Source organism: Nyctibius grandis, chromosome 6, assembly GCF_013368605.1.
Source record: "Nyctibius grandis isolate bNycGra1 chromosome 6, bNycGra1.pri, whole genome shotgun sequence".
Classification (NCBI taxonomy): Eukaryota; Metazoa; Chordata; class Aves; order Nyctibiiformes; family Nyctibiidae; genus Nyctibius; species Nyctibius grandis.
In genome coordinates, this window is record NC_090663.1 from 52,499,466 (window position 1) to 52,525,898 (window position 26,433).

The 26,433-nt window shown below is 37.2% G+C and overlaps 1 protein-coding gene across 2 annotated transcripts in view; it reads left to right on the plus strand.

Moving 5' to 3' along the window:
• FBXW7 (F-box and WD repeat domain containing 7) overlaps positions 1-26,433 on the plus strand; it is a 198,931-nt gene that overhangs the window by 106,069 nt on the left and 66,429 nt on the right. The window contains exon 1 of one of the 2 annotated variants that reach the window (XM_068404063.1): positions 6,806-7,138. The exons of the other annotated variant lie outside the window; for it this stretch is intronic. Coding sequence (XP_068260164.1) covers positions 6,992-7,138 — 147 coding nt within the window. The 5' untranslated portion in view covers positions 6,806-6,991. Of the gene's footprint in view, positions 1-6,805; positions 7,139-26,433 lie in introns of those variants that run through there. 2 annotated transcript variants of the gene reach the window in all.

The window sequence follows — 26,433 nt, forward strand, 5'->3', positions numbered from 1 at the left end:
GGAATTGGGTTTTTTTTAGATGCGCATGGTTACTTGTATGTTTTAATGATATGATAGTGTTACTAATATTGATATTATATAGTCTTGCCAATATGCAGTTGAACAGTCTATGTGTTTCTTTCATAAACACCTAATGTGACCTTACAAAAAGTTAGCTTGTGCAAATGGTCCCCTGTAATTTGTCAAATGCTCTTTTGCACTAGTACCGTTGTGACTGAGGGCAGACCCCACGCCTATAGCTGCGTGTACCTGCATGTTCCCTTCCCTTTCTCTTGAGATGGAATTCTATATATGTTGAGATGCCTAGGAAGCTTTTATCATTGACATCTCTTTGGGACCAGTATTGCAGGCTAAGGAATCCATCAGCAAAGAGGGGTGATCTAATAGCTCATTGTTGCCTAGAGTTGGAGGTCTTGACTACTCTCCACTTCCAAACACTTTTGCTGTTCATCTTGTGTTTGTCTCGTCATGCATCTGGCTGCTTTGTGAGCTTTTACATTTGCTAATCTAGTGGAAAATGAACTCAGCGACAACAAAAATTGAGGCTTTTCAGGTACCCTACTTTCTGGAGTCACTTCAAAGCTCACAAGCCTGACAAGTTCTACAGCCAGTTTAATGAAGGATTTGGAATAAAATGGCCAGAGGAAGGAGGAGAGGTGCTGATCTTCTCCTTTTGCCATGAGAATCCCCAGCTGACTTGTCTCATTTCAGCTCCAAAGAAGATCAGCTATGGGATCGAACAGATCCAATGGAGATCTGATATTTTTTCTGGTAATCATTCAAACTCACTTGCATTGATGGTCGCAGTTAGTGAACCTTTGCTATTCGTTAGTCTGATGTACTGCTTGGGTTCCCCAGCAGGCAAGGCTAGTGTAGCTAAATGCCATACACAAGTATTAAAATGCAGGAGGTCAAATTTGAGTATGATTTCATTTCTCCACGCACTCACACTTAGATACAAGGATGCTTAAACAGATATGGGCATGCACATAGGCATGAAAAATGTCTAGTACATATGTTTATCTGATGATTTCCCCTTTGCTGATATACTTGATATTTCGTATCTTTCTTGGCCGCTACTAGTGGATTTCTGGGGAATGCTATCTTGTTGAGTGTGAAGTATTTTGCCAGACAGCAGCTTTTACCATCATCCTTATCTATATTTGTTTGAACCTTTGTAATTTTTTTCAGTATAGGAGTGTCGTACAAGTTGTACCATCTTCCACCAGCAGCTGTGCAAGGTGTATCTCTTTCTTGCCTTTTCATGGCAGAAATTTTAAACTTAAGTTTTTGTTATAGGACACCAACCTCTTTCATCACAGTAGTTATTAATGACCGTGCCTCGTTATGATTCCAGAGCCAGAATTATAACTAGGAAGTATCATCTGAGTCCAAGTTAAGAAAATCTGGATGCTTCTTCACTATGTTGTTAAGCTTTTTTTCCGAAGGAAGCAAAGCTTGTGCAGTTGAGACATCTGCCTGTCATTGTCTGTCTTCCTTTCCGGAGCTTCTGAATCTCTTGACTAATTTTCACTCAATTTGACAAAGAGAGAGATTAAGATTATACAAGTTTTCAAGGTAACTAAAGGGAGAGGTTTATTAATGCATCTGCTGAGGAAGAAGACTACAGGGTGACCATCCCCTGGTTAGACATCATTGAATCCTTGTGGAATTGGGTTTTGCTCTGACCGTGTAAACAGGTTCAGTTGACGTTTCTTCCGTACTTAACACCATAGAAGCCATTTATTAGTCAAAACTCATAGTAACGTATAAGCCTGAAATAAAGCTTTGCTATGGCTGGACTGCTCAGAATGACTTCCATGTAGGTCCCCTGATGTTTCAGGACTATAAGGCCTTGAAGAAGCTGTAGTGTCATTCAAGCTCAATTTGAACTGGCATGACAACCTAACCTGGAGCCAGGCTTCATTCATTCTGTTGCTCGTGGTACAACACGTATACACTTGTTTGTTTTTTTTTCCATGAAGTACAGAGAAAGCCATTAGTTTGCATGTTTAAGTAGTAGTTTTGCCCCCTTTGCATACTATTCCAGTGTACATTTTTTAGGAAATTCTGATGTTGTGAAATCAAAATTGTCCTTTCCATTGACTCCATCCATACCCTCTTCAGGGGTCTGGGTCATTATGTTTTCTTATACATGCAGATTTTTGTATTGGGAAAACTCAGATATGATAGAGACTCTTTAGAGCAATAGTTTTTTCTGTGCAGCACCACTAATACAGTTGCAGCTAGTTTTGTACATCAGTGCCTTGCATCTATACAGCTTATTTGTTTGCCTGTACAAAGCAGGCTAATGTGTAATGTATCATTTGGGAACTATTTGTATACTAGTATTGGAAATCCCTCACATGAATAAACTTGGGACCACAGTAGGTATTAAGAGTAGTTCCCACTGTAGTACAGACTGCCTTGCTTTGCTAACAAAATGGTTCTGTCTCTTTCTACACATGGACAGGGACCAGCATGGATATCAAAGGAGCAATAAAGCTTGTGTATAATGTAAATTATAGTTCATTCTGTATGCTACAGATATGCAGAGCTGTTATGTTATTTAGGAAGTATATTATCAAATATATTCAAAGGATTATTATGCTACTATTATTTTGAGAAGGAAACTTTTAAAATGTTGCAGTGCTCCGTTTTATCCATTTGAGGGCAGCTGTTCACCGATGTTACGAACTGTGGAAAAACTGACTGGGGTTCTGCTTTCTGCATTTTAATCTTTCTATACTTGCAGATATTTCATTTAGGCCTCTATAGGTCTTTTACTGTTCCACTACCATATTAAAATGTCATGAGTTTGTTTATTTTTTCCAGTAATGTTAATATGCAAAACAATTGTCAGCTCTAGGAGAAAATTCTGTAAAGTTTGAGGAAGCTGGTTTTCATTGTTGGGATAAATTCATAGATCCATGCCTTAAAAACGTGGCCTTCCTGAGTTAAGTATACTGAATGAGCTAGTTAATTTTTAACGTTTGCTTTCTGGTAAACAGCTAAAAAGCTCTGCTGCAGGATCACTTTGAATTACTCTGACTGCGAGGTATAAAAATGATTACTGCTTACTACATGCTTTCATTTTACAAAGGCATCTCTTCATTGAACCAGCCAAAAAAGAAAGAGGAGTGTTCTGGATTCTTAAGTTTACAGTTAATAGTCCATGACAATCTCAGATTAGTATTTTCAAGCTCAAGTTTTTAGGCACTTTTATGCATCCAAATAAAGTCATCTGATTTCAGACACGATCTTCTGATTAAAATGACAGGCAGGCACTTAAAAAGAGCATCATTGGAAATCAACACCACTTTATTTGGAAACAGGATGTTAGGTAAATGTATTAAAGCATTAAAGCTCAAATTTTCATAGTTTCACATTTGTTTATACATGTTCTCACCCTGCATAATGTAAAAAATACACACTTTTACAGATTAAAGCAACAGAGTGACTCTTTAAACTTCACATTTAGAGCTTAAATTAGAATTATATGTGTTATAAATACAAAAATAAGTGATGTCTAGTATATGCAATACATTCCGGATGCTTCTAAGATAGCCAGCCCTCTCCATTTTTGTCTTCCTGTTACACCCTCTTATTGCTTAGATTGGACTGTGTTGTATTTTCAGGCTAAGGACTTTCACTTGTTAAATGTTGATAGCTGCCCAGCATAGCTTGGGGCCTTTAAGCATTACTGTAAGACAATAATACCTACAGTCAGTCATGTGTAGCAAATCTAAGACTAAAAAGAAGTGGTGATACATGGAAACAAAATTGAGCCAACGATCTCATCTGGTAGTGCAAGCATTTTTTTCTGGGAGATGATGATAAAAAAGCGGGGGAATAGGCAGAGACTGAAACTGAAGCTTTTTGGTATTGCTATGGTAAAGCGTGAAATCGGGCATTGTAATTTCATGTGTGACAAAAAAAAGCCTTGTTCTGCTTTGGCTTTATCTACTTAGAAAGTGGATTACACTGAATGTGAGCATGATACTTTTTTTCAGCTAGAAGTGTGTCCCTGTGGAATTACTGTAGAATAGTTTGGAAGTTCCTGAGTAAAAACTAATGTACTGTTGGGACTTTTATCTCAAACCACAAAAGAAGGGCTGATAAATCAGAGTTTTGTCTTTTCAGAGGTGTGAGAATAACCTGTGACTGGACTTGTGCCATGAGCAGTGCTTGGAGAATGCCATACCTCAGGCTTGTCTGCTCCCCAATTGTATGTAAATCTGTAAATGGGCCAAGTTATGTTCCTGTTTTCCACTTTGGTTATGAGCTGATAGTTTTTAAAAAAAGTGGGGGGTGAGTAAGCCTGTAAAGTAGTAAGATACTAGGCTTTGATACCAACTAAGGACGGCTGGTACTAAAATCGTGATCTGCCACACTGTCAAATTTTCCTTTCAGCAATTGCTCAATGAAATAATCTTTGAAAACTGAGTTTATTTCAGCAGTTTCTCTTGGCACACACACACACAGACATTTCTGTATGCAAATAAACAAAATATTGAGTATTTGTTAAACAGAATCTGAGGGTTTATTTTCGTACAAAATACTGTATCTGATCTTGCGTTACATACATACTATTCAAATCTCAAATTATATTAATAGAAATACATTTTGGTAAACTTCCCACTTTGTTGGAACAATTGAGACGGTGAGTGGTACATCAAAAATGGAAAACTTTGACCTGTTGCTTCTTTTTGAATGACACATCAGTAGGGGTATGTGAGTTGATCTCTTTGGGTTTTTGGCTCTGTGTTTCACTTCAGTTGTTCAAAGTAGAAACCAAAGGCTACTCTTTCTTCCTCTTTGGAGTACTTCAATTAAGTTTTCTTATTTGAGTGAAACTGAGATCGCAAGACACCTTTCCAAAGTCTTCCAAACAAGTGAAAGCTTAATATTAGTTGTACAAAATATGACATATTTCAGAATGAAGCTATAGACTGTGATCTGATGGTATCACTGTTGAGTACAGCCTAGTGGTAAACTGTGTTTTGGAGTTTATAGAATGAAGGAAGTATGAAGAAGGAAATGTAAAGAGTCTTTTAGAAGAAAATGAATGTGTAAATGTGCTTTGAAATGGCATTTGAATGGAATGGTAGGGGAAAAAAAAAAGTACATGAAAATACTGTGCTACCCAGTATTCTATAACAGCATTTCCATGTGCAACATCTGTAAAGAAATAAGAATTTTTCTGTTAGTCTGAGAAAGAGATATTTTGTTATAATTGAATGCTTACTGCAATGTATATATACTCAATGAAACATTAGGGATTTTTATAGCAATTTTTTTTTTTTTTTTTGTAAAAAGCAAAAGCATTCAACAAGCAAATGATTGGTCAGGGGAGGGGCACTATATGTGAGTGAGACCTGCTTACAGATTGGCTTTTTGAAGGGAAACAAAGGGCTAAGTCGAGATGCTAATACAGGCATATTTTAATACTGTCTTTTGTCAAGTAACAGAGTTGTGCTTCAAGCATTAAAGCATTACTGCACTCCCTCTTTTGCCCTCCCATGATTATACAGTTAATTATCTTTGCTGGGTTATGCATAAAGGGGCTTGTAAGATCTCTTAATGGTCATTTATTCACTGTGTTTTGGACTGTACTGACTCAGTTCATAGAAGGGTTTGATGGCTTTCTGTGTCTTTTGTCAGCAATTTCATAAGACATTTTCACAGGCTTTTGTCTCTTTCTACTTAGATTTTTTTCAAAAAGGTTTTCAAAATTTGAATATATTTTTAAGAAACGTGTCCAAGTATAGGTATTGGAAAGGGATTGTGGGAACCTAGGGGCATTGTAGGAAAGCTAATTTGATCAAGAAATTACTTAAAATGGAAGTGAACTAATTGAGGTTAATAATTGACATTGCTGTTCTAGCTTTATTCAGTGGAGTAAGAACTTTTTTCCTGAAAAATGGACCTCAGTCAGGTTTGTTGCTAAGGGCAGGCAGACCTTCCTCCAAATGCTTCAGGGGACGCTGTTCTCTGAGGAAGGGCTTTTCTCCTTTCCATCAGCCTGTTGGATAGGCCTGAGCAAACCGGTACCCAAACCTGTGGTTTCCAGAAGAGGGAAGACTATTCCAGTACCATTGCATCCCTAGAGCCAAAGGTCCCCGGATGCTGCTCCCCCCACAGCGGCAGGGAATGGCGGGAGGTGCAGGCTGGGGTACCTGTAAGGAGGGCCAGGAAGAAGGAGCTAAAAATCACAATGCAGGTGAAAATACAATGATAGCCTCTACTTTTATTAAAAGAGCAAGTTTAGAGCCAATATCTTCATTTTAGGGGGCTCCCATTTTTTTCCCCAATATTTTTTTCATTTTTGTTTAATTTTTTAACTTTTGGACTTAGCAATACATTGTGTCTGTGGAGATGGTGGTTGAGAAACAGCAAAGTTGAGGTCAGGTTTTTTGTCACTAGCTGTCAAATTTTACTGAAAGTCCAGAAGTCGTCTGCCTGGAGAATGGTGGAGTTGATCCTGCAGTAACACTGTTACTGTCTGAAGGTTGCAATCTCCTTGGATTCTCCTTCTTGAAAGTACAATGCCAACTTATTTAAAAGAAAAAAAAAAAAAAATTCCTTTAAAGCGCAGGCGTAAGCGGCTGTGGCTATTAAAACTCCTGGCAGTCATGATTTTCTTATTCTTTTTCAGTCTGTGGATCCCTTTTTGGAGAAGGGCTCTTCTGACATTGCAGGGGAGGTCCACCAGCTGTTTGACAGGCAGTAGCAGTCTGCCTGCCCCTTGGTAGTTTAATTCCTGTCTATACTAGGATAGCTTGCACTTCACTGAGCAGCAGACAGGTCAGGACACTTGACAGGAGAAGGTTGAGAGACAAAGGCAGCAGGCTGTGGGGAGCTAAGTCACCAGTCTGAAACTTTTTTAAAAAAAAGAAAAAAAAAAAAGATAAATCATGCAACCTTAGAAGCAAAGTTTTTAGCAATGTTCTTGCGTTATTAGTACACTTGACAAAGTAAGAACGATAAAATGTCCAAACCTGGGAAAACTGCCATCAACCATGGCTTGGTTTCTGTTGACCTTAAAAGTGCCAAAGAACCTCTACCACACCAAACTGTGATGAAGATATTTAGCATCAGCATCATTGCACAGGGCCTGCCCTTCTGCCGTAGGCGGGTAAGTGTAAAAGTCTTTAAAACCTGAATTTTGATCGCTTGGCTTGTAGCTCGTGCTTTGTCAGGATGCATTCGTTCCATGAGGAAATACTTATATCTGTATTATCTGTTCACTCAGGGTGCCATAGAGGAGCCCTCAGGTCATTTGTTTCAATAATTCTTGTGCTTTAATTTAATTAAAATCCGTACATGTTGTCTTAGCTATTGCTCATTTAAAGGGACATGCCAGAGATTCTTTTATAGTTGTAAACCACGTAGATGAAAACAAATGTTCTGCAAAATAGGTGCATTCGTAAATGCGCATTTTGCTTTTATTTACTCTTTTAGGTGATGTAGATAGTTTGGAGTAAAATCCATTGAATGCAGTTCTGAGTTGTATTGGCACATGTGACTTGTTGGATACTGAAGTAGAGAATTTAGAGATGTTTAATTAACTAATATTTAAACTTTTTAGTAAGAATTATTAAAATACAATTTTAATACTTTAGTAACTCGGTAACGGAGATAACATTTTTGCTGTTACAGAAAATAAAAATAGCATGTTACTATGTGGAGGTTGCGATATAGTTTATATATAGACGATCCGAGCCTGACAAACTATCACGGGTCTTATGCTACAGCTTCAGGAACTATACGAATAAAGTGGCTCTTAAAGCACATTAATGAGTAAAAAAAAAAAAAGTCTTTTAAGTTTTGTTCTCTCTGTAATATACAATTTTCAGTAAAAAGTGAGTATTTTAAAATCAACTTACATCATGATTTCATTACTCAGTTTGCATACTGCTGAACTCATATTCTTTAAAATAAAATCAATTTTTCTTCTTTATTGCTCTTTGGAACTTTTTTCAGTAAAATTATAAATAAATTTGCTCTTTATAATGAATTTTCCCAACACTACTTTGAGTTTTCTATTACTACTGAATAAATACTATTTCCATTTATTGATGCAAGTTTAGCTTAGTTTTTGTAAATGTGCTGGCTTTCCTTGAATGTCAACATACTCCTTTTTAGTAAAATTAATTAGTCAAATCACAAACAAAATTTAAATTTGATCACCCTTGAAAGTTTGATTTCTTTTTACAATGTTGCTTTGAAAGTCTGAGAATGTTTCTTGTATGTAAGGGGTATGTGGCATGTGTTGAAAGCTAGCAACATAATATCAACCTGCAGCAATGCAAAAATTAGAACATGTATATTTACATGACTTTAATATTGGATCATGTGCATTTCAGGAAAGTATTTTTTTCCAGAAATTAGATATTATACATATTTGTTTGCTGAACATTGAATAGGAACATTTCATGAGGTTGGAAGTGATAAAAGTAGCCCTCTATATTTTAATAGATGTGCTTTCAATTTTTTTATATGATTTGAGAACTGTTTGCTTGAAAATAAGTATTTGGAATATGTTTGGATAGTTTTAGTTCCTTTGTCTTGGATAAAGCATAGTGTGGCCACGCATTAACTTATCACAAATATGAAAAAAATGATTTCTAAAGCAGTTCTCTGAAGACTTTGCATTGTTCCAAAATGACCACAGTCTCTCTCGGTTGTCCTGTCCTACACTGCATTCAAGCAGTCAGTTTAATGACTCAGAGGTTTTAGATCTAGGAGGGTTTAAACAGCTGTTCAGCATCTACTTTTCTTTTAGAATTGGGACTAAAGAGGAAATTAAGAAATGCTGTAAATGTCTGTTTTACTAGCTAAGCTGTCATCAATCTATTTGAGTTTATCTTCTGAAACTAATAATTCTCAGTATGATGGCTGCTGATAGTGGAAAAGATTAGAGCTCCGCCTTTAGTCTCACGCCTTGCAGCACTCAAAGCCTGCATGTAACTCCTAACGATTACCATATTGGGTCCCTTCCATGCTAACAGGCGTAGGTTGCATGTAAGATCTGCTTTTTCATTTCTGTGTGTTAAAAACAAACAAACAAAACAAAAATCTAACCTAATTTTGGAGATCAACAGATAAGAGAATCAATACTTTCGTTATGTAGATTTATCATTTTATTAAACATAGCAAGAACCAAAAAAGTATTTTCATGTAAAATGAGTTCTGACACAGTGTCTTCACCAATATGCAACTCTTAGATTTACTTTTTAATAATTCTACTTTTCATTTAGTAAGTAATGCATTGAATTATTTAGCATTTGATGTTCAGACCTAAACTTGATGTGCTTTAGAACATGAGCTACAGTTTGCTTCTAGGTTATTGAGTTGGTAATATGTCAATACCAACTTTTTTCTGGCAAGTGTATGATAGGGCCATTCAAACACTGACCTGACTTAAAGATTATTGACCTTCTCCTTGTTTGAACTCATTTCTTCCCCTCCTTAATTGTACATTGAACCAAGCAAAACATCTTTAAAATGTGTACTATGATCCTTGGGAGTAAAAATACTTCCGTTATGAGAGCTGACAATTCATAGCTTGTGCATCCTCTGCATTAGTTATATTGGGCTTCTATCAAGAAGTGCACTATAAATGGTCACAGGACTTAACAGTTTGCCCTTATGCATTTTGTCAGTTTGCTCATGTAGTCAAAACACTTGTCTACAATACTACTAATCTGAATCCAGTTAAAAATAGTATTACTTAGCATTCTTTGTGTAGCACTTGAGAATAACTTCAGTGCATAGCTCTAAAAGTACTGTACTTACACAATAAACATATGTGTTCCTTCAAAGCTGTCACTCCTCAATCAAAGATGTAGCTGTGGTCCGCTTTAGTCGTTAACATATCTTTTGTAGGCACTGAAGTAGATTTTGCAGTATAATGTGAAGAAGCAATGAATACCTTTCAACTAGTACACACTTCAGGTATCAGATATCCTTTAGCTCTTTGGTGCGATGTAACTGCAGCTGATTGTTGAACATACTTAGGAGATAGTCATGCATATCACGTATGTTCCAAAATAGTGTTGTATTTTGTTTGCCATGGAAAATTCTTTCAGTTGACAAAATATTGGTCTCTTAATTAACTGTGTGATTTTTCCTTTAAACTGCTCTTAATCCACTATACAGTAGAAGTGTTTTTCCTTCTGAAGTGTTATAATTCTTAACTATTTCAAAAGCTGTACTTTAAAAACAGATTTCTTCCATCTTTAGTTTTCCTTGTTTTTTCCTGAAAATTGCAGTACTTCTTGCTCTAGGAGGTTGCTGTACAACAATTCCATCACATTGAATATATGTTCTTAAGAAGTGGTAGTCAGCTGGAGAATTTGTGAAAGTGACGTATACTTACAGTATTCCTTCGTTTCAAGCAGCTTAAAGTAGTACTGAATTAGCTAATTGAATTATAAAGCAGGGGTTTCCGTGTACATCCTGTGGTATTCCAAGCTAGAAAAGTCAAGGTAATAAATGTATTCATTTCCAGTGCCCGTACTCTCAGAAATACCAAAGATTCTATTATACTGTACTGTTTTGTGAGAGTAGTGTCGCTATATGTGCGTATGTTTCACCCTTAAAACGTATCTGAGCGAATTCTGGCAATTCATCAACTTAGTTCATCAATGAAATGCTTCCCTCTGTAGGATATACTTGTGTGTTAGGTGAACACAGGATAAAGCATTTAAGCATTGATTTATATACCAGCCTGTTTTTTTTAAATGTAAGAGCATCCACTGGTCTTATGCATTACACATGGTATCGGTCTGGTTTTTACTACGGTAGAGCACGTAGAATGAGACTCCGGTTCCTTTTCCTTCCTCTGGTTGACTAGTATGCTAAGAATTGATTTGAAATACTAATGTGTGTTATGCATAAACAGCTTCACTTATTTGGACTTGTTTCTTTATCCCTTCATTTCTGTGTTAGAACAACCGAAACACCCTTTTCATTGTCAGTCAAATCTATGTAAATACTTGCGCCAGCAGTTTAACCAAGTAGTCCATCCATTCAGTTTTTCAGGAAAATATAATCTTGAATTTTTCTGCAACAAATCATGTTTCTTTCTGAGTACAGCACGTTATTTCATGGATGACAGTAAGAAGTTACTTAATGGACGAAAAACTATTTAGCTTTCTGTGAAATGGTATATTCTCCCATCCTACATTTCCCTGTATTTCATTTGACTTTGGATCAGGTCCCAAGTAATGTGAAAAAGAATGAAACTGTTCTCCCCTTAAGCAACAAATTAAAAAAATTATCTCTTTTCCCCATGGAATTTCTTGCCATTTGGTAAGAAGAGACTGTCAGAAGAGCATAAAGTAAAACTGTGTGAAACTCTGCACGTGTGTGTGCGCACATATATATGTATATGTGTATAATTTTTTAATTTAAAACTTAAGGGAGTAACAGTCTGTCACTGGACAGATGAGAGCACTCCCACACACGTGCATCTTCTACAAGAGACCTTTTGGTTCTGGGCTTTGTGGCAGGGAACTTGTATTATGGCCACTAGTGGTAAGAGGCCTCTTCGAGTGGCTGTCAGAAATTACTTTCTTTCAAAGCTGGTTTAGCCTTTACTTCAAATTCCTTTGTGTTAGAATTTATCACCCAAATGGAAGTATAAATCGTGGACTGATCAGCTGATATCTACATGCAAGGAAGTTTGTTCTTGTTCCCTTATGCTTTTGTTTCTCATAAAGGAGTGTGTCCATTGCTCTGGATATCAAATATTCACAATAAAGCCAGCATGATAAAGGTTTTACTTTTCATTGTTAAACTTATAATTTATAGTGATTTTTTTCTTGCTTTTATTATTTTTGGAGTTTGTTTTGGAAGATCTTTGGAATGAAACAGAAGTACTTCAGAGGTCCAGCAGAAGGAAGTTAGCTGTAAGATTTTGAGTGGAAGGAAAGGAATACTGAAATATTAGAGAAATGAGCAGGACTGTCTGGTGTAACACTGCCTAGAGGGTAACTTCTTTTAGATGACAAATAATCTTGAATAATGAACTATTTCCTTTTTTTTTAAAAAAAAAAGAAGTGTGTGCAGTATCACCACTCTGAATCTTTTTTTTCATCTCCTCTCACAAGGGGAATAAAAGTTCTTCCTGTGTGAGGTGATAGCCTTGAAGAAAAGCAATATGTTACTTATTTTCTTAATGTGGAGCCAGAGGCACTCTAAAAATTATCTTCTTCACCCTTTTTTCCATCTGTCTGCAATTATATCTTTCATTTTGCTCGCAAACCAGTTGACTCTGTACTGTACTTGAGAGGGAATATAATAGGCATCACAGAAGTGGAAAAAGAAGTGGACAGATCCTCAATTATCTGGTCAGCTCAAGGTGGTTCAACCTGACTCAACTGAAGAGCCCTGTGGTCTCCCAGGCTATGCTGACAAGAGGTTTGCCAAGCCATACCAAAATCCATCATTTTTTTTTTTAACCTCAAAACCATGGATGCAGTCAGATGTAGCCAATGTTTATGGCTCTGTAGAACTAGATATGGGCAGAAGAATGCTCCTGTCTACCCCTCCCTTTCTGTGGGGTGTTACAGAAGTTCTGGGCTTAAGATAGCGGTTGGTAGGAGGGAGCACTTAGTTTGCTGTTCAAACAGCTGTTCCCTGTGTCCTCTGGAAAAAAGAAAATTGCTAGCTAAACTGTGCATATCTAGTTCAACCTGCTGTACTGGGTCAAAAATACTTGGACAATCTCTGACAACTTGCTTGGTGTTTTGTGTTTGTTTTTTTTTTTTTTTCCTCCCCCTCTCCAAACCTCTTCTGCAACACATGTCATTGCGCTCCCAGAGATGACTTTTTCAGAATATTCAGCGATCTTCTGTCACTGTACTGACTCTTTGAGAAACACTTTTATATTTAAATTGTTCTACCTATTTCTGGCCAAGATAAAAGCAGCAATTGGAAACTCATTTATATTTAATGCTAGCTAAAATGTTTTTCTTTGTGGTTTTGATGCATTTAAAACTTCCATTTCTCATGCAATGAGCGGTGCTGTCTGTTACAGACTGATGCGCGGGTGCAGACGCTAAAAGCATGTTACGATGATTCTGCAGTTAGTCACTTCCCTTCAGGAGGTGTCAGAAGGAAGGTTGCCTGGGCAATTTTACTCCTTTGTGCCCAATTGTTTAAATGTCTTTAGAAACCTTTATTGTTATTCACGTTGAGCTATTCAGACATGCTGGATTGACTTTGTGAAAGCTCTTTACCTCCTTAAAGTCTGTCGGCTTTATCGTCTCAAGCTGTGGAGGCTATAGCATCCAGCAGAAGAAAAGAGGGAATGGGAGACAGCAGTGATGCCATAAACTGACCCAGCTGCCTCTTTGCTGATTGATCATGCTGGAGGGAAACTCATGAAACGTGTAATTAAATACTTCATTTATTGCTTTCAAACCTAATTACCTTAACTGTGAATCTCCTTGTTCTCTTTTTGCAGTCCCTTGTATCACTAAGTAAACACTTTCTGTCCTTCTACAACAAATGAAGCCGTTTTAATTTCCTGAACAGATCTTTTTCAGGTATGGGGAAAGGATCCTTTGTGAGGAAAAAGTTCTCTGCTGTGTCATGACTATCTCTTAATACAGAAACACAAAGAGGGCAAATTAATTTTAACTGGCAGTCTTTGTTCTGGCACTCCCCAGATTTTGAGTGGAAGTTGAACTGAACTAGAATGACACCCACACAAGTCATAAGCAGGGCTGTAGCCGTAGCATCTTGCCCTCAGATCTTTGCCACGTATCACAACTGATTGATTGTCGTTCTTTATGTGATGAAGCGTTACTATCAGGGGAATGATGGTTTTGCCAGTTTAAATAGTTCGACTCCTCAGAGCAAAGATCCCATCTAATTCCTAGTTTCACTGCTCGGCTTGTGTTTTTCTTCCACTGTCTGAGGCTCTGGTCTGCTCTATCACACTCGCCCTTCACCTAGGTTTGGACTGCTAATTCTGCTTTCTCTCCACAGCTTCTCATTGATATTCATCCTCTGTTAAAAGTGGGCCTTTTTTTCCTCTCTCTCCCTTTGCCCTCTTTCTAGCTCTTGGTACACTTATTTATCTTCGTTTTCTGATAAAATTGTTTGAAAATATAGTTTTGCACGGGGACAATAGCAGTACCTTTCTAAATTCTATTCAGGTATTTTATAATGTTACTCAGTTGTTTGAAAAGGCAAGAAAACACTGGAGTTAACATGACTTTTCCCTTTCTTTATTTTTAGCCAGGGAAGTCTCTGCTTTTGATTTGGTGTGTTCCTTGAAATATTTTTTGAGTAACCAGTTTGATTGCAAGGTTTCTTGGTAAGAGAATCAAGATGGTTGCATATCGTTTGTGTCATGTGCAGTTTGATCACGTTTCAGAAAAACTTCTCTATTACTCGCCTTTCAAATGGACATGATTTTAATAGTAAAATGTACAATACATGAAGTAGGGTAATGATTTTTCTTAAAAACTCAAATGATAATCACAAGCTATACTACATTTTTAATATGCTGCAAATACACGTTTGTGAAAGAGAAGTGCTGTTATGTATGTCATATGAAAATGTTGATCCTGTGCAAGAAGGCGATGCAGGAAATCTGTTTTTAATAACTTTGCTGCTACCGTAACATTTTGAAGTAGTAGGCAAAACATTGTAAGATTTGTGTGTGCAGTGTTTTTCATTTGTTTTGTAGATCATATTCTAATATATTGCAAGACCACCAGAGATCTGCTGACCTAAAACTGATTGATAAAGGGAGGAGAGAAGAATGAGTTAAAATGCATAAATGATACTGAAAGTCTAAGTATGTTCTGCTATATATGTTCTTCCCTTATGAATTATCTGAGTTTAGCAATACTTCCTTAACCCAACTTATTTTATACTTAGTATCAAAGGAACTCATAACACTTGGTAAATGCTAATGTATTAAATTTTGTGAGCTAGGGAAATGTTTTTGTTTTACAGGGAATAGTGTAATAATGTGGCAAAGGCAGCAAAAGTTTTGTGTTGTAATTAGTAAAATATGCTTCTTTCTCTCCTCTCTGTTTCAGATGGTTCATTATTTCAAATAGTATTAAGCTCATATATACTACATTGATTTCCATTTGCAAGGTAGTAGATAGAATTTTATTTGTAAATTGTGAAAAAGAGGCAACTTGTATGTAGAAGACTCAGGTAGGTAAAAGCCTTATTTTAGGAATCTGTAATATGCAAATACATCCAAATTTGAGGCCAGATATTTTAATATGTGTACCTTCCTGTGGTAAATTGCATTTGACTCCAGTTTCACTAGTCAGCGTATATTTCAGCTTATAATGTAGCATGTGTCTAATGAAGGTAACCAATTGCAGCATACTGCGCTTACGTGGTGTCATGTGGGATCTTTCCTCACAGTTTAGATACCTCCATTATATATACAGACATGGGTTTAAAAAGCATACTTTTATTTACAAATATTACTATTCATATTATAATAATATTGTCCTGAATGCTGTGTGCAAAATTGTCCCTGCACAGAGAGCTTACTGCTTATAGAGATGAAAGACAGAAGACAAAATGGGAATAGAAACATAATGTGTTGTTAGCTGCTAGAAACAGAAAATTGTTCCTTGGTTCATAGCCCAGGAGTCTGCAGGTGACACTATACTGCTCTCTTTCAAAGAATACTCTCCCAACAGAATTTTACTTTCTGAAAATTGAAAAAGAACAGCAGAGGAGGTGCTACAAAGGTATTTTTGGTCTGGTTTTAGTGCCCTTTTTTTCCTACTTGCCTTGTGTTTAGGTAGACTTACTACTATACTTAAACAGTTAAGATTTTGTTGCTCCAAGTCAATCTGCATGATACAGTGTTCTGGAAGTACAAATGGCAGTCTCTTCCAAAGCATGTTGCTATTAATAAACCCTAACACAAGATTACTTCTCACGATAACAGCAGCAGCTGGCAAGAATGTTTGCAATTTCAACGTATTTGCAGCACTACTACATTCCGTCTTGCATTTCTCCTGTGGTTCGTTGTCAGTGAAATTTCAGACTGAATTCTTACCATTAATTTCTTCATGGCCTTGCAGTCTTCCCTTCTTTTGCCTCCCCTTCCTCAAATCCTGTCTGGATACCAAGCTATCAAACAAGTCCTCTACTGCCTAGTGCCTATTTTGTCCACATAGCTTTTCTAAGGCATCTGTTTTCTACACCCACAGTGTTCCTGTCCTTTGCCTCTCTGCTTGTGCTACGTGCAGTTCTGGGAAGCCCTTCCTGCCCACGCACCTCCTTTAATGAAACGAGGAATTATCTGTAGCTGGCTAGTTCTAATATTTCCTAATTGAACTAGATAAGCCATCAGGTTGAAGAAATATAAAAGTACAGCTGTTACAGCATCTATTAATTAATTTAAAAATACATTTATTTAGGTTTAAGTATAATAAATTAAGTATTAAAATAATTACATGTCAGTCAATTTCCACTTCTTACTCTTGCTTTATTATCTCCAGACATATAATAAATTCTCATAGTTGGTACCAATTCTCTTCTTTTGAATAGCATCCAGAATAGATGCTTGTGCACCTTCCCTTTTTGGGAGGAATGTGTTTGTTTTAAACAATAATAATCTTCTGTTTGTTTCATGTATTAGACATGTAAGCTTGGCACTTATTTGCAGTTTCCGTTCGCACTGATGCAAGAAATAAGTGAGATTATCTAACAGACACTGCATGTGGCAAAAAACTAATCATACCAATTAAAGAAAGCAAGGCTGCATCATCCCTTTAACCTATGGCAAGATCTGTGGTGTCTGTGCTGTTTCTGACTGAGATTTATCTAATGGTATAAAATTGCTTCTGATAGAAATTGTTAGTTTTCTCATCATGTTTGAAATATCATCATGTGTTGAGGTCACTTTGCACTATAAAAATTTGACACTAATTGCTATTAATGTGAGGCCTGAAATTAATTTCCAGATTTATTAAGGACATATGTCCATAGCAGTACCTCTTCACTTTAGAAAGAAAATGGATTAGAATAATAACAGCAGCTATTTTGGTTGATGCCTAGTTCGTATGTAATATTATGTGGATTAAAATTGCAAAAGTAGATTCATCTTAGGGTTTGTTTGTTGATGTTTTTTAAGACACCCCTCCCCCTTCATGGGTTAGAGAAAGTTTGTTATAATTTTATTGGAATTATTCCATTTAATTGTCAGATTAGTTTGCTGTAAATTTCTTCTAGTTTCTTCTCTGCTTCTGTTTTCTTGTTGCATAAAGAGCTGGCCATCATGGGGGAAAACTTCAGTGAATTGTAGCCATTCCCTCCCAGAAGAAGAGGAGGCAGCTTGAACCACCTGGTACACAGCTGTGTGAGCGATCGTGGGTTTCCATGAGATCTGTTGGCATAACTAAAGGTAGCTTTCCAAATGGCCTGCGTATTGCGCTGAAATTTCACTGAGTGAAATTTCTTTGAAGCATCTGATTAACGTGGATCGTTTTCTGGACTTGGCACCACCTCAGTTTATTACATCTGTTCAACCTGTCTTCCTTGGTTTGTCCTGAGCGTTCCCATGAAGGGTTGTATCCAGATGTCCTCTCATTTTAGTGCCTTATATAAAATGAATGCAGCTGTCTTGCAGGCATAGTACTAAGCCCTGCACCAGTCTTGAGATTTCTGGGAAGGCATCCAAACTTCTGAGAGGGTCAAGAGGAAATAGTTTCCTGTTCTGAAGTGCTGGCCCGTTTTAATTTGGGCACACAAGTGAATGTTTTAAATGTCCATAAATACTGCATATTTGTCTGTTTATGGCCATGTTTAGCAGGTCCAGCCTTACTTTTCTCGATTTAGGAAGAGCTTGTGTTAGAGGTGACCTATTCTTTCTGGTGTGTGGAGAAAGTAAATGTTTGAAGACATCCAAGACATCCTCAGGGAAATAATTCATTCCTGAAAACATGGCAGTGAGGAGAGGCAGGTGTGGAAACCTTTGCCCCCCCAACACACCCCCCCGACTCCTCTATTTCTCTCTTCCTGATACAGAGGGAAACCTGCAGTAAAAATTCACACTGGTCACTGAAGTGCAGGAATATTAAAAACCATAATTTGCACCTCTCTCCACTAATTTGGAGTGTCTTTATGACTTGGAGGCCCTAATTTATAGAAACAGGTAACACTGGCAGCTCCTTGCAGTGGACACATAGGAATTCATAATTGCTGAAGATTTTCAGCATATTCTTTGGGCTTCAATAGACCATTTATGTCCCCTGAGGTTATTCAGACAGTTACCCAGTCATAATAGGTACTGCAAGCCTAATGAAACTAATCTTTCAAGAGACATCTGTGTTTATTTGCTCTTAGTGTTCTGTCTTTTGTGTATGTATGTTGATACAAAAATTGAGGTATGTTATTTAATAATTGGCTGTCAGGCCTCATATTTTCTTAGTAATTTCAAGATTTGTAATTCAGATTTACACTACTTAAGCATGAACAATATTAGCAAAAAACCTTTAAATTGAATGGTCTTCTCTATGAAGAGATAACTCTAATCTTCATTATATAAACAACAAAATTTGTAATTTTTTTACATAGTTTAACGAGTGACTGTGCATAATGTACAGCGTTTGTATATGTATGTATTTGGAAGAAGTTAAAGATAATCCTTTTTTGCAAAAGTACTTGTGTTGACACAACTCAAACCTCAGTGGGGTGAAACGTAAGACAATTATTGAAAAATAAAGTAGTATACTAAGTAGTAGTTTTAAATGGCATTTAAACTATTTTCCACTGTTCCTCTAATTTTAATTTCAGATTGCCTGTATCTTAGAGTTGTTCTACCTTTCTACTTAGCCTTCAGAACCATGAAGCCAGGATGCCTCTGTGCATTTTCATGCAAGAAATTCCTTGCTGTGAGGTGACATAGGACACACACTTTGTTCTTGATCTGTTTTTTCTGTATTCCTGTAAATGTAGCGCAAATTTGAACCTTTGATCTCTCTTTATGAGAAGTTTTAACTTCTTTAAAGAGTTTTGAGAAATAGTTCATGTTTTGATAGTATGTGGACATATGGGGAATGAATATTCTCTGAAGTCTTGAGACTAAACAGTTGAGAACCTGAAGTTTTGCCTTTTTTTTTTTTTTTTTAGCTTACTAGGAGACAAATTTGGGGGAAAAGAGGAAGGAGGAGGTGGAGAAAGGGAATTAAATGCAAACATTGAGACTTTGAAGAGGCTCTATTCCTTTATAGATGTTTCCAATTTAATTTTCTAAAAGAAATACTGAAATTAAGGGGAAAAATAATTACTGCTGCAAAGTAGCCAAAAAAATGAAAGCAATTGAATAAACGGTCTTTTTTTTCCCCAAAAATGTATTGTATGTACCTTAAGAGAGTATTGTCCAACTATTTTATTCCAATGTTTAAATTAGCTCAGCATTATCAATAAGCTTTTTAAATTTTCTCTCGAACAAAAAAAATCAGTATGCATTCCCGTAGAGAGGACATACAAATGGATGTTGTCTTTGAAGAATCAGAGTGCCAGATATTGGATGTGGCATTCCAAAGCATGTAATGACACAGATCACAAAGCTATTACCCTATTAAAAACCTAATATATGCAACCATCTTTGTATTTCTAAAAGAATGTCAGTTGCTACTTATAAATATGCTAAAAACCTTTCTGAACTTCTGAATTCCTTTGACAGTGCTTGTGAACTTCATGGTCTTTTTTTAAAATGCAATATATAATTTTCATTCCATAGCATGCAATATTATCCCTAGTAGGTAATTGCTTCCTTACTTCTTCCATTCAGAATTGGCGAATCATAGCATCTCGTTATCTAATACTACGTAATAACAATCCTCAGAATATATACACAGATATAGATGCTGATCTCTGTTTCTTTCAGAGCTGTTCTTTCAGTGGAAGTTTTAAGATTTCCTTCTAGCTTCTGCCAATAAGTAGCGGCAGTGCTGTTTTGTAAGACTCTGCCCTTGATTAGATGTATCTATTATATCAAAAACTGTATCAAACACAAAGGCTTTATCTGGGCTGGTTTAGGTGCATCTTCCTTAAGGATTTTCTCAAATAGACAAATTAGCATATTTACTACTATTATCCAGCAGAACAAACCTTAAGTTCTTCCTTTTTCATTTTTCTTTCCCTTTATATTATCTTATATTCTAGCTTTAAAGTAATCAGATTTTTTTCAGTATAAACAAGAGCTCAATTTTCAATAGGAAAAATATTAAATGGGAGAAGTGTTACGAGGAGCGGCTGAAGGAACCAGGGTTGTTTAGCCTAGAGAAAAGGAGGTGGAGGGGAGACCTTATCGATCTCTACAACTACCTGAAAGGAGGTTGTAGCGAGGTGGGTGTTGATCTCTTCTCCCAAGTAACAAGTGATAGGACAAGAGGAAACAGCCTCAAGTTGTGCCAGGGGAGGCTTAGATTGGGTATTAGGAAAAAATTCTTCACTGAAGGGGTTATCAAGCATTGGAACAGGCTGCCCAGGGAAGTGATGGAGTCACCATGCCTGGAGGTATTTAAAAGTCGCATAGATGTGGTGCTTAGGGGCATGGTATAGTGGCGGACTTGGTAGTGTTAGTTTAACAGTTAGACGTGATGATCTTAAAGGTCCTTTCCAACTTACATAATTCTTTGAGAAACATTGCATGTTGTCTTTTAATGTATTATAAATACGGAAATGTTTTTGTCTTTCTTCAGTCTTCCCCCCACCCTTTAAAAAAATAATGAAATAAAAAATTCTCCCAACCTACCTTCAGCACACAGTTTCTATTCTGCATAGACAAGAGAGGAAACAAGAACCAAGGTGTAGTTTTAAGCAGTAGCTTTATAAACAAATCTGGAAACTGAGGTAATCTTGCCTTATGTCCTTCCTTTCTTTGTTTCTTTTCACCTCATGGGCAGCTGCTGTCATATTCTCCAAACTTGCAAACAGCTGCTGCTAAGAACCTCTGTCTTTTCTTTTTTGACTTGGCAAAGCAGGAGTGGTTTCTTTCCTGTTAAACCAAACTAGAAGAAAGGTGATGGAGCAACTTGTTCTTGGTGCTGTCACTAGGCACATCAAGGACAGGGGGATCATTAGGGGCAGTCAACATGGCTTCACCAACGGGAAGTCTTGCTCAACCAACTTGATAGCCTTTTATGAGGATGTTACCCGGTGGATAGATGATGGTAAAGCTGTGGATGTGGTCTATCTCGATTTCAGTAAAGCGTTTGACACGGTCTCCCACAGCATCCTCGCAGCTAAACTGAGGAAGTGTGGTCTGGATGATCGGGTAGTGAGGTGGATTGTAAACTGGCTGAAGGAAAGAAGCCAGAGAGTAGTGGTCAGCGGGACAGAGTCCAGTTGGAGGTCTGTGTCTAGCGGAGTTCCGCAAGGGTCGGTTCTGGGACCAGTTCTATTCAATATATTCATTAATGACTTGGATGAGGGATTAGAGTGCGCTGTCAGCAAGTTCGCTGATGACACAAAACTGGGAGGAGTGGCTGAGATGCCGGAAGGCTGCGCAGCCATTCAGAGAGACCTGGACAGGCTGGAGAGTTGGGCGGGGAGAAATTTAATGAAATATAACAAGGGCAAGTGTAGAGTCCTGCATCTGGGCAAGAACAACCCCATGTACCAGTACAAGTTGGGGACAGAGCTGTTGGAGAGCAGCGTAGGGGAAAGGGACCTGGGGGTCCTAGTGGACAACAGGATGACCATGAGGCAGCAGTGTGCCCTTGTGGCCAAGAAGGCCAATGGCATCCTGGGGTGTATTAGAAGGGGTGTGGTCAGCAGGTCGAGAGAGGTTCTCCTCCCCCTCTACTCTGCCCTGGTGAGGCCGCATCTGGAGTATTGTGTCCAGTTCTGGGCCCCTCAGTTCAAGAAGGACAGGGAACTGCTAGAGAGAGTCCAGCGCAGAGCCACGAAGATGATTAAGGGGGTGGAACATCTCCCTTATGAGGAGAGGCTGAGGGAGCTGGGTCTCTTTAGCTTAGAGAAGAGGAGACTGAGGGGTGACCTCATTAATGTTTATAAATATGTAAAGGGCAAGTGTCAAGAGGATGGAGCCAGGCTCTTCTCAGTGACATCCCTTGACAGGACAAGGGGCAATGGGTGCAAGCTGGAGCACAGGAGGTTCCACTTAAATTTGAGGAGAAACTTCTTTACTGTAAGGGTGACTGAACACTGGAACAGGCTGCCCAGAGAGGTTGTGGAGTCTCCTTCTCTGGAGACATTCAAAACCCGCCTGGACGCGTTCCTGTGTGATATGGTCTAGGCAATCCTGCCCCGGCAGGGGGATTGGACTAGATGATCTTTCGAGGTCCCTTCCAATCCCTAACATTCTGTGATTCTGTGATTCTGTGATTCTGTGGAATGCTGGCCACGTGTCAGGTTGCAACAAGTTAATGGATCTCTGAGGTGATACAGAAAAGATGTTTCAAGAACTGGACACTCATGATGTTCTGACTAGTCCCTGGTCTAGAAGGCATCTGGCACAAAGTCAGACAAGACAACTCCATCCTGTCCTAATCCCGTTGGGAGTAGCATAATTTCCACTGAGAGGGGAGACCTCTTGAAGGTCCTGTGATCCTTTCTACTTTTCTCTTCTGTCAAGTTTCCACATTAGTGAGGCTTCAGGAATACATTTGGTTTTGTGGACATAAAATTCAGTTGTTGCATCAGTGTAGCTTGCTTATTAATAAATGGTCTCAAACTGAAATCTTCCTCAGATTTTGCTCTCCTAAGTAAAATTGTATAATTTCATTACCAAGTATGATAAAAAAATTTCAATATATAAATAGAACTGGGGATAATTGAAACTAACCTTTTTTGTGTGATATACACATGTTATGTGTATTTTATTTGGAATGGGAAAAAATTGTCTGGGATACATGAATTTTTTCTGAAAGTGTAATTTTGCCTCTGAAAATGTGTTTACCTCATTGGGTCCAAATAGTTAGTATTCATTGGATCAAGATTTAGAGAAAGACAGTTTTTCCATACAGAACTAACAGGAGGAGTAGGCAGGAAGATTAAATACTGCTGCATAGAGACTCCCTGAAAAGAGAATTTGAGGGCACTGCTTTGGAAACAAAGTTCATTAGGTGTTGAAAATTCACCACTGCATTTAAAGTGAAAAATGTGTTTTCTTCATTTATGGATGAGGGTGGGTGAGCTCTGATTTACAGCTGTTTATTTTCATAAAAATACAAAATTTCCTAAATCTGATTCTCACCTAAAAGCAAAATTAGAAGCACTCAGGAGCATTTGGTAGGTTACTCTAATTGAAAGTTGTGAGAGATTCAGCTTATCCACAGATGCAACTTGAGCTGCACTTTATCTGCCCTTAGCAGTGACTTAGTTCCTTTACACTGGCTGCTTGAAAGGAAATGGCATTTTCTGCTTCTCTGGTGGATGCTTCGTATTCAGAGACTGTTTAGCAATGTTATAGTTAGTGCAGGATGGAGAAAGCCAGGCAGTGCCACACCAGTCCCAGGCTTGTGGCATAGGTACAGCATTGCTTCGTTGGCTACAAATGACATGAGATACAGAAAGTGAGACTGACAAAAGACAGAACAGAAAAACGAGTGAGTGTAGTACCGCACAGCCAGAGCTGTATTGTTAAAAACGTGGCTGTTTCTGTGTATGCATGTCAGCAAAATAAAAAATTTTTGTAGTGGTAGAAGGTATTGAAGTATTTTTTTTTTGTACTCCCAGGGTGGCAGTTCCAGTTGACAAGAACTTTACATCATTTTAAAAAGTGACACTGTAGATTATACAGTGAAGTCTCTCGAATAAGAATATATTGTTAAGAATGTATCATGACTTGTTTGAGAATCCATTCATTTCATTAAAAAAAGACCTGACACTGAGTGTTGGACAGCCAAACTATGCCATAGTTCCTTTTTTAATCTTGTTTTCTTGCTTGTAGAGTCAAAGCTGGATTGGTTGTAGTTACAGAGATCTGTCCTCTAGGTGCCACCAGTATGATAGAAATATAACCCCCTGTTCTTTATCAAAAACCTTTCAATTAACCTGATGCTGAAGTTGTAAGTTGCAACCTCTTTCATAGAGGAGAAACCCCCGAAGAGGATGTGGTGGTTCCCTTGAGTGCCAGCTTCACTTCAAAGCTCAGAATGCTTGTTTTAAGGGAAAGATCCATATAGTGTGGTGATTGACACTGTTGTGTAAAAAATCATATGACTAGGCAGAGGAGAAAATAACATACATAATGGCCCAGATATTGTCACTGTAATAACTGTTGTTCAAGATTTATTATAAAACACTGTCTTGTCTTTTAAGTCCCCTTGTTTCAACTTGCATGTAGTCAGAAGAGAAAGCTGAAAGCTTGAATTTTGTTTTCCCATTGTTAGTATCCTTTGGATATTATCTTTGTTGTTATGGAAAATGTTTTTTTGCTATACCTAGCATGCGATTATTTATGATCTTTTTTTTATTAGAAATTATTCCTCGCAACAGTTTGTTAGTGAGGGGATACCCTACCTTGGCCTTTGTGAAGAAGCTGTGTAAGAAGTCCTTGTAAGCTGGATTCTTAAATACATAATATATGTGTAAACACGCAAAGCTACAGTAATAATAATGTAGTAAAACCCGACTCGGGGGGTGTGTGGCCTGTAAGTTCAAAAAATGGGAGATTGTCCTTAAGTGTCCTTTCACCATTATTGTGAAGATGCAGATTGCACTGACGTTTGAAGTCTCTCAGTGCATAAATTTCCAAAATGCATCATTCAGAGAACCATTTTGCACCCTTTTTCATAACTGTTGATAATCCAGACTTAATTTTTCCTTTTCCTTCTTGAAAAAGTTGTGCTTGTGTGCAGGTGACTTGAATGGTTTAATAGACGTGGGTTTAGTTTAGATTAAAATTAAATTATCACCAGACTCTTGTAAGCTAGATGGATTTTTGACCTGACCCAGGGAGACATTTGTGATGTTCTTGTGAAGTATAGCATGCCTAAAACATCCCATGGATTTAATAAAGCGCACATAGAAGGAAGAACTCTGGTATACCATTTATTTAGAGTTACCATACCAGTGTAACGGACAAAATAGATTTAGGGTATTTTATAAGCAAGAGATTTCTAAGGCACGTTTTTTACTTAAGGCTATGCTTATCTTATGTACCATATGAACATCTGTAGCACATGAAATGTTTTGAGCATAAATTTTTAAAAATTGCGAATTTTGCCATTCTAGGATTTTTTTTTAAAGTATTTGCTTTTATGCAATATAATGGTTTTCTCTGTGGTCTCATTGTGTACCCTGTTTTGTTTTCGTAATGAAAAATATAATTTTGGATCACAATATCGTTAAATAAAGGCCTTGTCATCTTGCAGCTCTTCTATGTCAATTTATCATATGTAGGGAGGGCTAGGCAGAACTGCAAGTCTTTGTCCTGTCTTGAGAGGGATTTCATAATACTGAGGAAATCTTCAAGTTACTGTAGTAATTTTTTTTTTTTACAAAGACCAGTTTCTTAAGGAAGAAAAGCTGAATTTATGTTTTTCCTAATATTGAAATCTGAACTGAAAAGAGCTAGAACTTAATTTCTGCCATTTATTTCTATATTTTATGGATTTTCAGCAGAAAAGTCATCCATTAATTTCTGGAGATTAAAATATGTTAGGTAGTTTATCTGAATAATGATGTGAACATACGTATTTTTTCCTATTAACGTGAATGAGTAATATACTTTATTCTAAAATAGCAAAAGACTTATCTTAGCAGGTCTGGATAGAAATGCTAACTATAACATATAGTCCTACACGCAACCAGACACTATTAATTTTAATAAAACCTAAGAAATATGTTTATTAATGTAATAAATTTACTCATATCATGCTTTGCTCCTCTTATTTTTTTTGGTTACTGTTTCCAAGTGCAAGCAAGCTGCAGCTATTTAAATAGAAAATAGCTGCTTGTATTTTGTCTTGCCACATGTCTGTAAAACATACAGAAAAGTAATACCTTATGTTATTTCTTAATTTTTCTTCAGAATAGAATCACAAAATCTTGTTATCTTTTATGTAGTTTAAGAACAGTATGAAGATTGGACTCGCATGCCTTGAGATTTCTCAAGATTAGTATTCAGTTTCGAACTGAATAGCTCTGCTGCATTGAAGAGGTAGAAAATGCAGATTTACTCACGCTAGAAAATAAATTATAATACATTTCTTGCTTTTGTATTTAAGTTCTTTCTTTTGAAAAGGCTGAGAGATTAAAGCAGCAAGAAGGTTATCCAAAACTAATATCATTAGTAATGAAAAAAAGGAGAAGAAAGGGGAGGAGGGGATGAGGGTTTATGCATTAGGAGATTGAATTATTTATTAATAAAGTTCACCTTCCCCATAGTAAAGGTTTTTGAGTTGTGTGGATGTGCCATGTACTTGTGAAATACTGTGTGCTTATAGTTGT